This window comes from Hippoglossus hippoglossus, chromosome 2 (assembly GCF_009819705.1).
Source record: "Hippoglossus hippoglossus isolate fHipHip1 chromosome 2, fHipHip1.pri, whole genome shotgun sequence".
NCBI classification, from domain to species: domain Eukaryota; kingdom Metazoa; phylum Chordata; class Actinopteri; order Pleuronectiformes; family Pleuronectidae; genus Hippoglossus; species Hippoglossus hippoglossus.
Genome location: NC_047152.1, coordinates 5,364,151 through 5,378,184, shown reverse-complemented (window position 1 = coordinate 5,378,184; position 14,034 = coordinate 5,364,151). Strand labels below are relative to the sequence as shown.

Sequence of the window (14,034 nt, the reverse complement as noted above, 5' to 3'; positions counted from 1 at the left end):
ATACAAAACCATTTACCATTCATACACCATTCCTAGGTGCTGCACAGGGACATTCAAACGACACAGAGACTAAATAACAAGAAAATAATTTAAAATCCAAAACAAATTTTAGGCAAAATAAAGAGATTAAAAAAGACATACAAATTATACAGCTGTATGTACAATTTTAAAATTGATAGAACTGTGTAAAGTAGAATAAAAATACAAGGATGGTATGACATTGTAGAATTGTTGAGTCAAAGGCACTTGGGAATAAAAAAAGTTTTCAGTTTGGTTTTAAAACAGAAAACTGAAGAGGAAACTATTAATGTTTTATGAATGTCGACACACAGCAGCTTCCAGGAAAAGTGTCAAGGATTATTTTGCCACACAAACTAAACCAAGCAAATGGGAAGCTTGATTTTGGGAGAAGCAGTTTATTTACTTTATTGTCCAGTTCTATTTTTGTCCATGTCATTTGTTTGAAAGCAATTCAATGTTGAAAAATTTCTTTTTCTTTAAAGAAGGTCTCCAAAAATTTACCAAAGTGATGTCATGTAAGTGGGAAAATTATATATTTTTTGTCATAGTCTGTGGCTTCTTGCCTCGTGATAACCACTGCAGAAGAACAACAATGGTAGAAAATAATTAAATACATGCGATAACTCAGGTCCTATCCATAATCATGATTTTATTAAATTCTAATCCTCATTATCCACATTAATCTGTTCTCATGTCATATGGTGACTCCTCGGATCATCTGACCCTGTGGAGGGTCCTGGCCTTTAGGTTGGGAACCACATGACCCGACATACACATTTTATTCTCCACACATTTATGCAGTACTATTACAAATCCGGTAATACAATATACATGTAATGATATGTATATCAGGCAGAGGGAGCACAATTACATTTAAGTATATTTTGCTTATGAGACTTGAGAAGGGTTGTAGCCATGATGGAGTATTTTTTACATTGTGATATTACCAATTTATATTACTGGAACACTTAAAACACGGCTTTGGTTTTAATGTGATACAAAAATAATTCAACCTTCAGCAGGAGAGTTTGGATTCATCTGGATTCAGAGGATCAGTTTTTACATTATTATTCCTTTTACAATGAACTCGGAATGTTCGAATAAAACCAGATGCACGAGGATCTAAATTGTGTAAATTGAATAAAAAACAACGAGCAGACAGCATCTGTATGTACATTCAAAACTTTATTATGGAATACAGTGTAGAAAGCGTTTTTCCCAGTCAATGCAAATGGCCTGCACAAAATTACACAGTGGAAAACAAAACCAATATATTACCCACGTGAAAAAAAAAAAAAAAAAGATGGAAAGAAAAATCCTGCTTCCTCTTCTACTCTACTGCCCCCTGCTGGGCTTCTATTGAGCACCCTCTGAAAAGACCACCACCTCACTGCAGCCTCCACATGCACGTTCAAGAGCCACTTCCTCCCAGATCTTACTCGCCATTAGATGCATTAACAGAGTGAGAGGTCACGCTGCACTACTTCCTGTGATGCTGAGATGGTGTTGACTCTGTGGCAGGAGCTGAGTGCATGGAGATGAACGAAGGGAGGGGGGGGGGACGATTCTTGCTTACAAGCGTGAATTTACCTCAGACCAATATCTGATCCCTGCTTTTAACCCCCTGACTCGCTCTCAGCTCTCTTGATGCCCATTAGCTAAAAACTCCGGTGCTGTGGCATGTGCGTTGATGGTGAGAGGTGAGCAGCGTGCCTGAAGGGAAGAGGAAGGCGAAGGGAGGTGCTGGGGGAAGTGAAAATCCATTATATATATACACAGACTGCCTGCCTGGCTGGCTATCCATCTGGAACTGCAAGTCATTTCCTCTCTACCTCGCCCTCCTTCCTCCTCCTCCTCCTCCTCTCGGCACTTCACCTGTTTTATCAGCAGAAAGCGAAACGATTACAAAACCCCAAAAATGAAAAAAGGAACGACGTCGGATTACAACTGGATGAAACACTAGACGGAAAATGACAAAACACGCGCACGCAGAGATAACTCTTACCCATCCCCCATCCTGCCTTCTCTCATTTGTCCGTTTCCCCCCCCCACAACCTTCACCCCCGTAACACGCCCTTTAAAATAAAAAACACGCCAACATGAAAAAATTAAATAGGGTGAACGCTCCCTATGCGTGAGGATTTTCAACACAATATATTTCAGTGAAGAGAATAATATACAAACAGATGAAGCCAGCACCCCAGCAACCCAACCCCCCCGCCACCTCTCCTGCAGCTTCAGGAACGTAGCATATGATCAAAATAATAATAATTAAAAAGAAATGACAAAACACACTTAAATTCCAAAATCACAGATCTCTTTTAAATGTGTATTTTACATGATATCAAAGCAGAGCCTGTTCATCTAGATTTATATATATTCTTCATCATTGTTTTGAAGTCACGTGATCACGAGAAGATACTAAATGTACAATCTTGCTAGAATGACAATCTATATGTGAGAAAAGGATCTCGAGAGCGAGAGAGAGAGAGAAAGAAAGAGAGAGAAAGAAAGAGAGAGAGCAGCGTTAAGATCGTTTTTTTTCAGTTTTTCCAAATCCTGTCATCATGCACTACATAGGAACAGCTAAGACTTGAGCATTACTTCAGTTAACATTACACGCAATTTAAAAAAAGGACTTTACATTGGCTGATCTTTTTTTTGTTTATTTTTTTCTACGTTTTTTTTCATTCTTTTTTTGAAAAACAAAACCGGAAACGATAAAGAGAGAAAAAACCCCAAAATAAAAACAGCTCATTCAGAATACATAGTAACATCAGCATCCCCGAATATCCTTTAAGAGCCTTGTGTGGCTTAACACAGCCCAGCTGTCGTAAGAATGCACAAAAAGAAAAAAGAGGTTGGAGGGAGGGATGAGGGAGGGATGAGGGGAAGGAGAGGAGGTTCACTTATACTCCAGTGTAGACTGTAGAGTGAGTGCAGTAGTGGTGCAGTTTGAGGGGAACCACAGGGCCTCATCCACAGAAATCACGTTGCTTGGTTCCAATCGATATTTCTTTATATAATCATTACAAAGAATACGATAGGAACAAACCAATGTTGAAGGATTGGATGGGAGTCTCCTGCACGGCTCCTGCAGACGAGGCCCAGGTCAGCGTGCACCTCGTGTCCGACTGATCAGAGGTCAGATTTCTACACAAGTCAACACCTAAAACTTTCCCAAGCCAGAAACAAATAAGAAATATAAAATAAACCCCAACTATACACTGGCCCTGAATCAGTGTGGAGAGAAGCCGCTTCCTTCCCCTGTGGGTGGGTTTGTTTCGATGCACTGGGCGGGAGCCTCTCTTCTATACATCAGCAGGCCCTGACGGAGCAAACATATAAACCCCCCCCTCCCCGCCCGCCCACTTTTCTTTAATTAAAAGGCGACTTGCTCCGATAAAGTGAACAAACGTGGTGCAAACTGGCTCGGCCGCGGCGTCCGCCCAGGCAGAGAAACAAACCCCTGACTGCAGCCGCTCGTGACGGACTATTTCAGTCACTCTATGATCTAAGCCACGTCGGGACAAGTCGGGAGGGGGGAGGATGGGGGAGGGTGGGTGCGTGATGAGTGGGGAGATGTATGTGTGTGTTTACGTGTGTGCGCGTGTGTGTGTGTTCTCCTCAATTCTGCATCTGCTCGAAGAACTTGTAGGTGGGGTTCTCGTAGCCGTTCTGCTGCATCTTGGACAGGTGGCGCTCCTCGGGGGTGACGGCCGCGTCCACCTGGGGGGGGAGGAACCAGAGGAGGGGGTGAGGGGTCTCACACACACACAGACACTTATATAGTGAGGATGACCATAAACAGGGTTTCTGCTGGTGAATTTAAGACCTTAATAAATATGACAGATAGTCCTAGTTCCACATTGGTCTAGTTTGTAGTTTTATTACACTGCTAATATTTGTATCGCTAAAAAAGAACTAGAACAAACAGACATTATAAACTATATATCTATGCGGCCAAAGAAAACCTGATCTGCATTTTAAGACGTATATAACGTTTCCTGGATGTGATTGTTTTAATTGACAAAACTAAAGAAACAATGCAGACTCAACTACTGTATGTTTTAAATTAAACAGATAATAAAAGCTATGAAATGACAAAAGAAATTAATTTGAAAAGCAAAGAAGGAAATTCATTTGTCTCATTATATTGACTCGTTTTCAGACTTTAATTATAAACACGTCCACTGATCCATCTACACATGCACCAGTTCAAGTGTCTCTACCTGACAGACAGCTTGAGCTCACACGTGCACACAGCATCACGCTCGCCACACACCAGATTGACCGCCGCTTGAGGGAACAGCTTGTACATGCGGCACATGCAAACACACAGGTCAGCCGTTTCTCACCTCGATGACTCCGTGGTGGATGGAGGTGTACTGCTTCTTCCTCAGCATCACCAGGGTGATGACGATCACGGTCGCTATGACGACACCGCCGACCATCAGGCCGATGATGGCGCCCTTGTTGGAGCCCACGTCCTCTGCAAAGAAGACCTGCGGGAATGGAGGGGCGGAGGAGGGGTCAGTCACACGGCAACAACCAATCACAACCGGCATAGTTAAAATCGGATGATTTCTAATAAAAATGACAGCGTTTTTTATATATCGACCACATCAATAACTTTTCTTTACATATCTGTTTTTCTACCACTGATAAAAAATTGTTTAGATTAATTAATTAATAATTAATTATTACATTAACTGTGCTGCGAAATGGTTTTAATGTAACTTCCCTCAGAAAGACAATGATCTTCTTGTAGCTGCAGCAGCTCACACGCTACTGTTTCTTCACAGTTTTAATTTTGCGGTGGATGCTTTGTGTAATTACATTTGCTATTTTTAAAATTGCATCATAAAAGAGTCAAACGAGGCCCCAAAATAACTCACGGTGCTGCTGGAGAACAAAGAGGCAACGCATACAAACACATGGACATGACAAAAACTGGAAGGTGACTTATTTTAAAGGAAATTTCCTGGTGCAGACTTTTTTCCCCCTTCAGCTGATTTATGACATAAAGAAGCATGACTCAACTCCCACACAACACAATAAAAACACACATGATTATAGGAGATTTCCTGAAAACGAATGAGGGCTTGTGCTCTTCTGTGTGAGAAGAAATAGAAGCAGGTGGCGTTTTGTGAAGGGAGGCAAACAGGCGCGTGATATCTCCACCTGTCTGGACATTTGTGTCAATCACAGATTATATATAAAGATGGACAACATGACAGGTCCCCAAAAATGAAGCCAAACCATCTTGAGCGCCCCCTGGTGTGTAAAAGTAAAATAATCTGCATTTTAAAGACATTTGTAATGCTTTTAAGAGAAAGGAGGAAAACACGCAGCAAAGAGCCAGGTCGGCTTCATTTTTAGTACAAACAGGAGAAAGCAGTGATGCGTCGTCCATCTTTATATATATCGTCTATTGTGTCGACACAAACTCCACAACATCAGTAAAGCGTCAAACATCTCAACACCCACTTTGTGTCAGTGAGCCGGGACTTAATTTCAGGCTTGTGCGCGTCCTCCACAATAATCCTGCAGGACGCCGATCAGGGTAACGGTGAATATGAAATGAAGAGGTTGAGTGGGGGCACACTGTGACACTGACTGCTCCTTGTGAATGCAAGAAATGTGATATGTAATAAAAAGCAGGGATTAAGGGATTAAAGCCGTTAGGTGAAAGGGATAAAGTACGTGGATTATAATTCGACTGAGCATGGATTGAGGTTTTTTTTGTGCTGGTATTACAATATTGGATGAGATTAATGAATGAACGCAGAACAGGGTTCGAGCCTTGTTACGCTCGGTTTAAGAACCTGTGGCTGACAGACAGCCCAAAACTTAACCGTGATCAGAGGACAGTGGAGAAAGCATGACGCGCACATGATCTCGGCTGTCTCCATGGACACCTGTCTCCATGGCGACAACCTTGGGAGTTGACGGGGAGGACAAAGTGGAAACATGGATCTGAGAGTGTGTGGGTATGTGTGTTTGCATGTGTCAGTAAAAACATCCTGGCGTGTTTGTCGATTTCTCCATGTTTATTAATTAGCCTGCATATTTACACACATCAGTGAGATTCAGATGAGTCTGCATACCTGCACTGTTTATGACAGTGTGAGCTTGTTGCTGTGCGGTTGTGTGTCTGTGTGTGTCGGTTTACCAGTTTCTGGTGGTGAACTTCATATTCAGTGCTCTGTCTGTCCTCCGTCTCCATCCGCAGCTCAGGGAACGCTTCCATCTTCATTCCAGTCACTGGCAAAGCGAAGGAAAAAGTACTGTATCCATTATGGATGGTGACACTCAGCCGCTTTCTCATCCCACCACACACACAAACTTGCTGAAATCAAACTCGCTGGCTCGAGCAGGACTTGACAGCGCTGGAGGAGCACCGGGTGTTACCAAGGCATGAAATGAATATGGCACATACTGCACAGCGTTTGCAGTATGCATAGACCCTGCAGCTGCATCAGAAATCCCCTGACAACCGCAGCCGGCGCCTAAATGGAGGTCAAGTGGAGCTGGCTGTGGGCAAATAAAAGCTGGAGGAGGGCGACGTGGCAGAAAAATATTTTCCTGACTTTACTAAAGTTGTATGATGGATCTGAGGAGTAGAGCTTCTTATGTATTTATAATTTAATCCTATGGCTCATATGTGGCCTCCAGTATTGCCACCAGGGGGTGCATTTCTTAATATGGAGCAGTTTTACGCCCAAGTAAGCAAACACCGATAAGGGGTTTTAAAGAAAGTGCCACAGTTGCTGTAGCAACCTGATAAGGAGAATGTGACAAAGTCAACAGTTTAATATCCACAGGCCCTAATCCCCGTCTATCTCATGATCTAAATGTGTATTCAAACTTAAAATCACAACAATATAACCAACCTGGTCGTGTGGGAATGCCTCTTTCAAGATTAGGACGAGAGTCCACTGGCTCAACTAGAGGGAGAGAGGGAGAGAGAGATTTAACTTTTAAATCATTTTGTTTGCAAGCTCTGTTTAGTCCTTCAAGGCCAAAAGAGGAATGCTAACGCCCTCGTAGCATTTCAATCAACCTTGAAGCAACCAAACTGTAGCTGCAGGTTCCGTGATGATGTTATTCATGTTTGTGGGTCAGTACGTACCATGGTTCTCGGTGTTGGGCTGGTTGAAGCTCTCAGGGTGAACGAAGCCGACGCCTCCCAGGCCCACAGTGTCTTCCTGGGGCAAGAAGTCAGTCTGGCCGTCTCCCAGCTCCTGGTCGGGCATCAGGGCGTCGTTGCCGTAGCTCACCCTCACGTCTGTCTGCAGGTTGGCCAGCTGCTGGGCCATCTCCGCCTGCTCCCTCTGCAGGAGCTCTGGATGGACGGACATGAGGAATGCATGAATTTCACAGTGGCTTCAAACATATGTGATTTAAAGGCAGCGCTACCATGCATGGATGGCAACAGCAGGAATAGAGACAGCATTGTGTTGATTGTGTGCGAAAAAACCCACTTCGACATATTTATTTACGATTGTTATGTATTTCAGGAACCTCCTTGTACAAAAAAATCTAAGTCTGCAACCTGTAACAAAAATGGATGTTTCAGGATGTCCATTTCCTTTTTACTCAGCTCCCTGTAACTCAACTCACTGGCAATTTCTTTCATCGTAAAATATTCTGTATGATGAAAATATTGCTTGTGATAAAAAATATTCGGTAATAACAAAGAACGGCCAGTGTGTATATTTCTGCAGAAAGAAAATCATATTCTCCGCAGTGACCCGTGAAAATAAAGCCTCCACGGAATGTTAAGTTCAATTTCTTTATTAGACTTGGTGCCTAGTAATGCCTGAATGGTGCCTTTTTTTTTTTTTCAGAGTATGTTTGCTCCTGTGGGTGTGTGTCTGTTTTGCCGGGTAGCACAGACTGTGACAGTCTCCAAGACAGAAACACAGATGGCTGCGTGACGCACGCAACTCCAATAAACCCAAAAAACCCACAGAAACCTAACAAATGCAGGGACGTTTGGGGGAGGACGGGAGGGAGGGCGAGGGGATTTATCTTCCCGGCAGAACAGTTTCATTTGACTCTAAACAGAGGGATTAGGACAAATGGCTCCAATGCCCTTATCAACAAATAAAATGTATTTTTCCGGGGCTGGAATTTGGAGCATTCTCTCTGTCACATGTAGCACAAACAGGACAGTGTGTCTCCTGCCATATCTCTCTGGTGTCAGGGTCAGCAGTTACACAGTGGATATGAAACACAGCCAACGTTCATGTTAACAAGATGTAGTGGTGTGCTTATCCGAATTATCTGTAGTTTCTTGTCTCTTCATTAAGTGCTCTTGACTTCCATCTGTCTTTATACTCGTCTGGATATTGTATTGATTCTTTTTTTAAGCGATGTAAAAGCCTCAGTGTGTCTTTAAGCGTCGAAATGACGAACTCACCGACTTGGTCCTGGATATCGTCGGCCACGCCGGGCACCTTGTAGAGAAGTCCCAGAGACTGGTTCATACGCTCCTCGATGACACGCAGGTGGGTCAGCACCTGTATAACACACACACACACAAAGAATGTGGTTGTTTGCGTTGTGGTTATATCGTAAAAACAGAATCATATTTTACAGATCTATAACTAAATGGATGATAAATGGAATGAATTCATAAAGCCCTTTTTTTCCCCCCATTCACACACACACACACATTCATACAGCGCTACTATGCACTGTGCTTTTTCAATCTCACACAGAAAACATACTGCTGGCACAGCCGTCAGGGGATCGAACCACCGACAACTCGCTCTTCCTCCTGAAATGAGGTTAACACAGTGAACTTACCTGGGGCCTTATCTGTGCTGCCTTCTTGGGATCCACCATGCGGACATGTTCAAAGTGTTTGAGGGTGTGCTGCCTGTCCTTCTGCTCGGCACGCACGTACTTCTTCAACAGGCTGAAGACGTGACGAGGCTGCAGGGAGAGACGATGACAGTGATGGATATAAATGTGGTCTGGATCAGAAAGCATCGAGCTGAAGCTGTAATTTGTTACGATGATACAAATCCCACAGTTGTTCATCTGTCAGATATGTTGTTTTTCTCCTATTTGACAGCCGACATTTACCAACTGCTTGACAACACATGTCCTGGGTTTGATGGCTGGCGCTATGAGGAAGTCAAATTTTTTTTACCAATCCAACACATTTATCTAATTGTACAAAACATAAGCTCCTGTACCCTGGGTGGGTCCTGCTGCAGGGCGGTCAGGTAGCTCTCAAGAGCCAGGCGGCGGCGGTCGTTGAGCAGAGCCTCCACCCGGGCCATGTGGGTCTCCACCAGCTGCTGGCGCTCGCTGGCCGCCTCCTGCTCCAGCCCCTCCACCTTCTCCTGGAAACGCTGCATGATCACACACACACACACACACACACACACACACACACACACACACACACACACACACACACACACACACACACACACACACACACACACACACACACACACACACACACACACACACACACACACACACACACACACACACACACACACACACACAAAATGGAGCGGGTGAAAGGGCCCGGAGAAAGAACTCTCGGGTGATTTTCTCTAATGTCCGGTTCATGCTGGTCTTACCTGGATGACAGCCTTCTTGTCGGCACGTGGGAGATTCTTGGCCTCCCTCTCGGCCTCCTCCCACTCTCTCATCACCTCAGGACAAGAAAAGGAAGGAAACATTAATTACCCTTGTCAATCAACCTTTTCTTCTCACATGCTCTGTCACAGGCTGTTTTTACACTTGAGCGAAACATCTCGTTGCTCTTTGTGCCACTGATCTGATCTTTTCACGGCTGTCTGAAGCCATTTGGACGAGAGGCCCAAACAAAAAAGGTTTTTTTTGGTAAATATCTGCATTACGGTGGACAGGGGCTAAATGGAAGAAAGCAGACATTTTACATGGCTTTCACTTCAGATTTTACATCCTGATACGAGAAACTTGTTTTGCTTCATATTCAGGGTTAAAGTGAAGCATTTACAGTCTAAGATCAACAGTTTCAGTTCCCCTTTCATTTTCCTGTACATCGTTCCTCAGTTCCATCCTCTCTGACTCACTGGGGGATTTTTCTTCGTTCAGCTCGGGCCTCTTCAGACCTGACCTAACAGTATCTGTGAGGGTGAAGTCAAGTGTGTGAAATCAGAGGAAGCTGCGCCTGGAACTCCCCGAGCAAAACAAAGAGACCAAAACCAAAGTGGCGCACAAACACTGGCACCAATAAATAAGGGTTGCTCTGAGGGCCGTGCAAGGATGTTAGCGTTCTGAGTCTGGAGCTTTGAAATGTGCGATGTTGCCGAGGACCATCTGGCTCTCTGCCGGAGAGCGAGCAGCTTGATTAAAGAATACAATTAAAGTCGAAATGGCTCAGTCGGCTTACCCGGGAGGGATTAACAAACGCACCTATTCGTTTTTTACTCGCCACACCTCTTTCCTCTTCTATTCATAAAAAAATCTTTTGTCCTCTTTCTGCGACAAAGAAAATGCTTTCTGTTCTTCTGATCAGCTTTAAATTATTAACAGTAAAAATAAAAATCCTTCCTCTCCCTTCTCCGTCAGTACCTGGGACATTCTCTCGCGGTGCTTGGCCTCCAGGCTCTCCTTGGCCTTCTGGAAGTGGGCGTGTTCATTTTCGTCTGTGGGCGTCTCCAGGTAGTGGTCCACGGCGTCGGGGGAGCTGGGCGTGGCGGTGGGTACTGCAGGGAATGAATGCAGAGAGAGAGAGAGAGAGAGAAAGAGGAGGCAGGGAGGTGAAAAGCCTTTCACTGAAGCGTCTACTCATTTTTAGTTGGTTGGTCGGGGACACACACAAAACACAAGAGGCCGAATTTGGGTTAAAAGGGTTAGTGTGAGACCAAAGGAGAGAAAAGACAATAAGATAGCGGCTGTAGCTGGAAGCCAGCAACTTCCAAAAGCAAACAAGTGCTTCCCTCATCTGACCGGTGGTCCTTTGGAGAAAAGAGACAAAAACCTGTCTCTCACTTATATAACTTCATTGAAAGTGTGATTATCGCTGTCCTGCCAAAAAACACTGAAGCTGTGGGCTCGGGAGAACAGACCGAGCTGTGGTCAACTCGCCAGCGAACTGTATCATCTTATTATATTGCGTGAAACGTAGTTTTAATCAGCGGAAAGTTGATTATCTTCCATGAGTGTGCTGTTAAAAGTGTTTGTGCGCGTGTGCATATGCGTGAAGGTCGCACGTCATGTGAATATGGTTATGTCTGATGAGAGAGCAGAAGGACAGATGTTTTCACTGTGACCCGAGTGTTGTGTCAGCCTCTGTTCCTCAAAAAAAATTTTTTTTAAACAACAGTTTCCTCTCTTATTCTGATCGTATCAAAACAACGGTTTCATTCGCCCAGGATTAGAGATCTGAGTCGGATTTCTGCCGCCAGCTCAGTATAACGGAGCTCAGTTTGTGGTGCTGGAAAGTTACATGTTAAAAACTCAAAAGCAACATGTATTGTCAAAGTGTCCTAATCCCCAGAACACGCAGTTCTTATCCAGAGCTACAAGGATATTGCTTTTTTTTTGTGTGTCATCGTTCAATGCTGATGAAATTTGGGTTTAACCCTTAGAAGTCGTGGGCTGGTTAAGCCGTTTCTGAATGATTTTGATTTAGCCTTTTTTTTTTTTTTAAAACCACATTTAGAGATGTTTACAATCCCAATGCTTGGTACCTTTTTACAGAACAGAATTGTCTATATTAGCAGACAATTAATGTTTAAATTTTAGATGGTATATCGACATATTGGACTCAAAAACGCACAGACTCCAGAGGGTTGAGAGGAGGCAAAAATCTGGATCTGTTAGATAATCCGAGAATAAAATATTATTTGGTCATTTGGTAAACCCTTCACGTGTCAATCCACTAATTCTAATTTTCTTTTGTCAATGCTGTGAGGCGTTCCCACTGCACTGTATAGCTTTCACAAATCAAAGCACTGTGACATAGTTTTCCTTAGTCCCTATTTGCCGCCTCTTCCTGCTGCACCATTTTATATGGAAGCCTTCCAAAAATCACTCTGTGAAGCAAATTATTTAGCATCCGTGGTATGTAAATGTAAATTACTTTTTAAAAAACGTGCCACGATAGATTATAATAAATGCAGAGTCAAAAACATTAAAAATATAAATCCCCTGAGCCGCCACACGCACCTCTCTGACCTGACCTCCTGATTTAGGGTTAGGGTCCAACTTTGACTCTCACAAACACGCAGACAATTACATGTAAGAACTACCCCCAGTCTAAAATATGTCATTTTATTTTGAATATATTACGTCATGTTTTCCTCCACAACTATCTGGCAACGCCTAAAAATTATCTTGCGAGCCCCGTGGGGATTAGGACCCTCAGGTTGAGAATCACTGAGTAGGGGAATAGTGAGAGTGCGAGAGATTTGGGGCAAAGACAAATCTTTCATTAACTGGACAAAGACTGAATTATTATAATGTTGGAGCAAACACAGATTGAGAACAATGACAGAAAAGTGTCTTTTTCTGCTGTGTAAAAATGACTGATTATTATTATCATGTCATTATCTGTCGTATGAATATATTACATTTTACTCTTGGAATATATAAGACTTACTGTGATTGAATGTTAATTGAACACAACATGTGTGTGTGGGTTAGACACTGCAGCAGTTTCTCATCTCCACTATGCTACGCAGGGCAGAAATCCCTTATCACACATGCATATATGCATATTTGCACACACACACACACACACACACACACACACACACACACACACACACACACACACACACACACACACACACACACACACACACACACACACACACACACACACACACACACACACACACACACACACACACACACACACACACACACACGATAGAATTAGATCCAAATATAGGGACTCCATATAGCGTGACTCCATTTTGCTGCAGGGCAGATCACACACTTTGTGAATGAGACTCACACTCACACACACACTGAATGAAATCAGCGGAATAACACTGAAACCGTCTTCCGCTCCCCGCCATCACATACAGCCCCCATCTGCACACATGCTAACACACACATGCACAGACAGACAGACAGACACACTTAAAATCCAATCAGTTCCATTTGTTACTGAATGATCGGAGAAGTCTCTGTTATTAAGAAATTCCAAACATATCGACAAGGTGAGAAATCCTCCAGCAGTCGTCCCCATTTTCCCGCTAATCAATCATCCCGATGTGATGTAGGAGGCAGGTATTCGCTGACAGCAGGTAATGATGTATTGATGAGTTCTTCCTTAACCGCTGCCTGAGAAACGTCTCACATTTTCAAAATTGCAGGAGGCTAATGTGACACCCGATTTAAGTCAATTTAAGTCTTTAAAACTTTTATTTTTATCATCCGATTCTTTTTTTTTTAATGTGTTTTTATGTTTAAATGTATTTACAAAGATTCCTCAGTGATAAGGACGGAATAATGTAAGCGAGCCCGCCACGTGTCAGGAATGCAAAGGATAATGTGCCGTGAGGTGAGGATTATTGCAAAGAATAATTCCTGCCTGGATGGTTTTACAGCTCATTTTCATGCTAAAGTGTGAGGCGATGCCTGTGAAACGGCTGTAATCGCAGAGATGATCATGGTTATTATACATGCTCTATAGGGAAACAACACTGTCACCATGGTAATGTAAAAGAATCCACTGTGCCAGGCAGCCACTGAAGCAAATTGTCCATGAAAATGACCCTATGTATCTAACCACTATTACTGGAACATGCTGTTTGGCAGTGGTTCACTACTTCATTTATTTCAGCAATCTCTTAATCTATTTGATTAACGTACGTGCTTGTGCTCTGAGGGGCTGTGAGATTATTAATAGAAGAGGAAAGGAGAAAACTCAGAGTTCTGATTTACAAAATCGGTTTTCAGTTTTGCTTTTGCTGTGATATTGGATCACTATTTATAAATTTATTTAAATCACCAATCACAACCGACCTGGGTGTAAGAGCA

At 43.2% G+C, this 14,034-nt stretch overlaps 1 protein-coding gene across 4 annotated transcripts in view; it reads right to left on the bottom strand.

The window, feature by feature from the left end:
- Positions 1–1,185: 1,185 nt before the first annotated feature.
- Positions 1,186–14,034, bottom strand: part of appa (amyloid beta (A4) precursor protein a) — a 33,462-nt gene continuing 20,613 nt past the window's right edge. Inside the window, exons 8-17 of one of the 4 annotated variants that reach the window (XM_034611144.1) lie at positions 10,612–10,745; positions 9,633–9,707; positions 9,234–9,383; positions 8,839–8,967; positions 8,450–8,549; positions 7,157–7,369; positions 6,918–6,971; positions 6,197–6,288; positions 4,380–4,526; positions 1,186–3,750 (exon numbers count right to left, since the gene is read on the bottom strand). In XM_034611144.1, coding sequence (XP_034467035.1) covers positions 3,649–3,750; positions 4,380–4,526; positions 6,197–6,288; positions 6,918–6,971; positions 7,157–7,369; positions 8,450–8,549; positions 8,839–8,967; positions 9,234–9,383; positions 9,633–9,707; positions 10,612–10,745 — 1,196 coding nt within the window. In that variant the 3' untranslated portion in view covers positions 1,186–3,648. Of the gene's footprint in view, positions 3,751–4,379; positions 4,527–6,196; positions 6,289–6,917; positions 6,972–7,156; positions 7,370–8,449; positions 8,550–8,838; positions 8,968–9,233; positions 9,393–9,632; positions 9,708–10,611; positions 10,746–14,034 lie in introns of all 4 variants that reach the window. The other 3 variants (XM_034611163.1, XM_034611135.1, XM_034611154.1) reach the window with 3 other exon arrangements.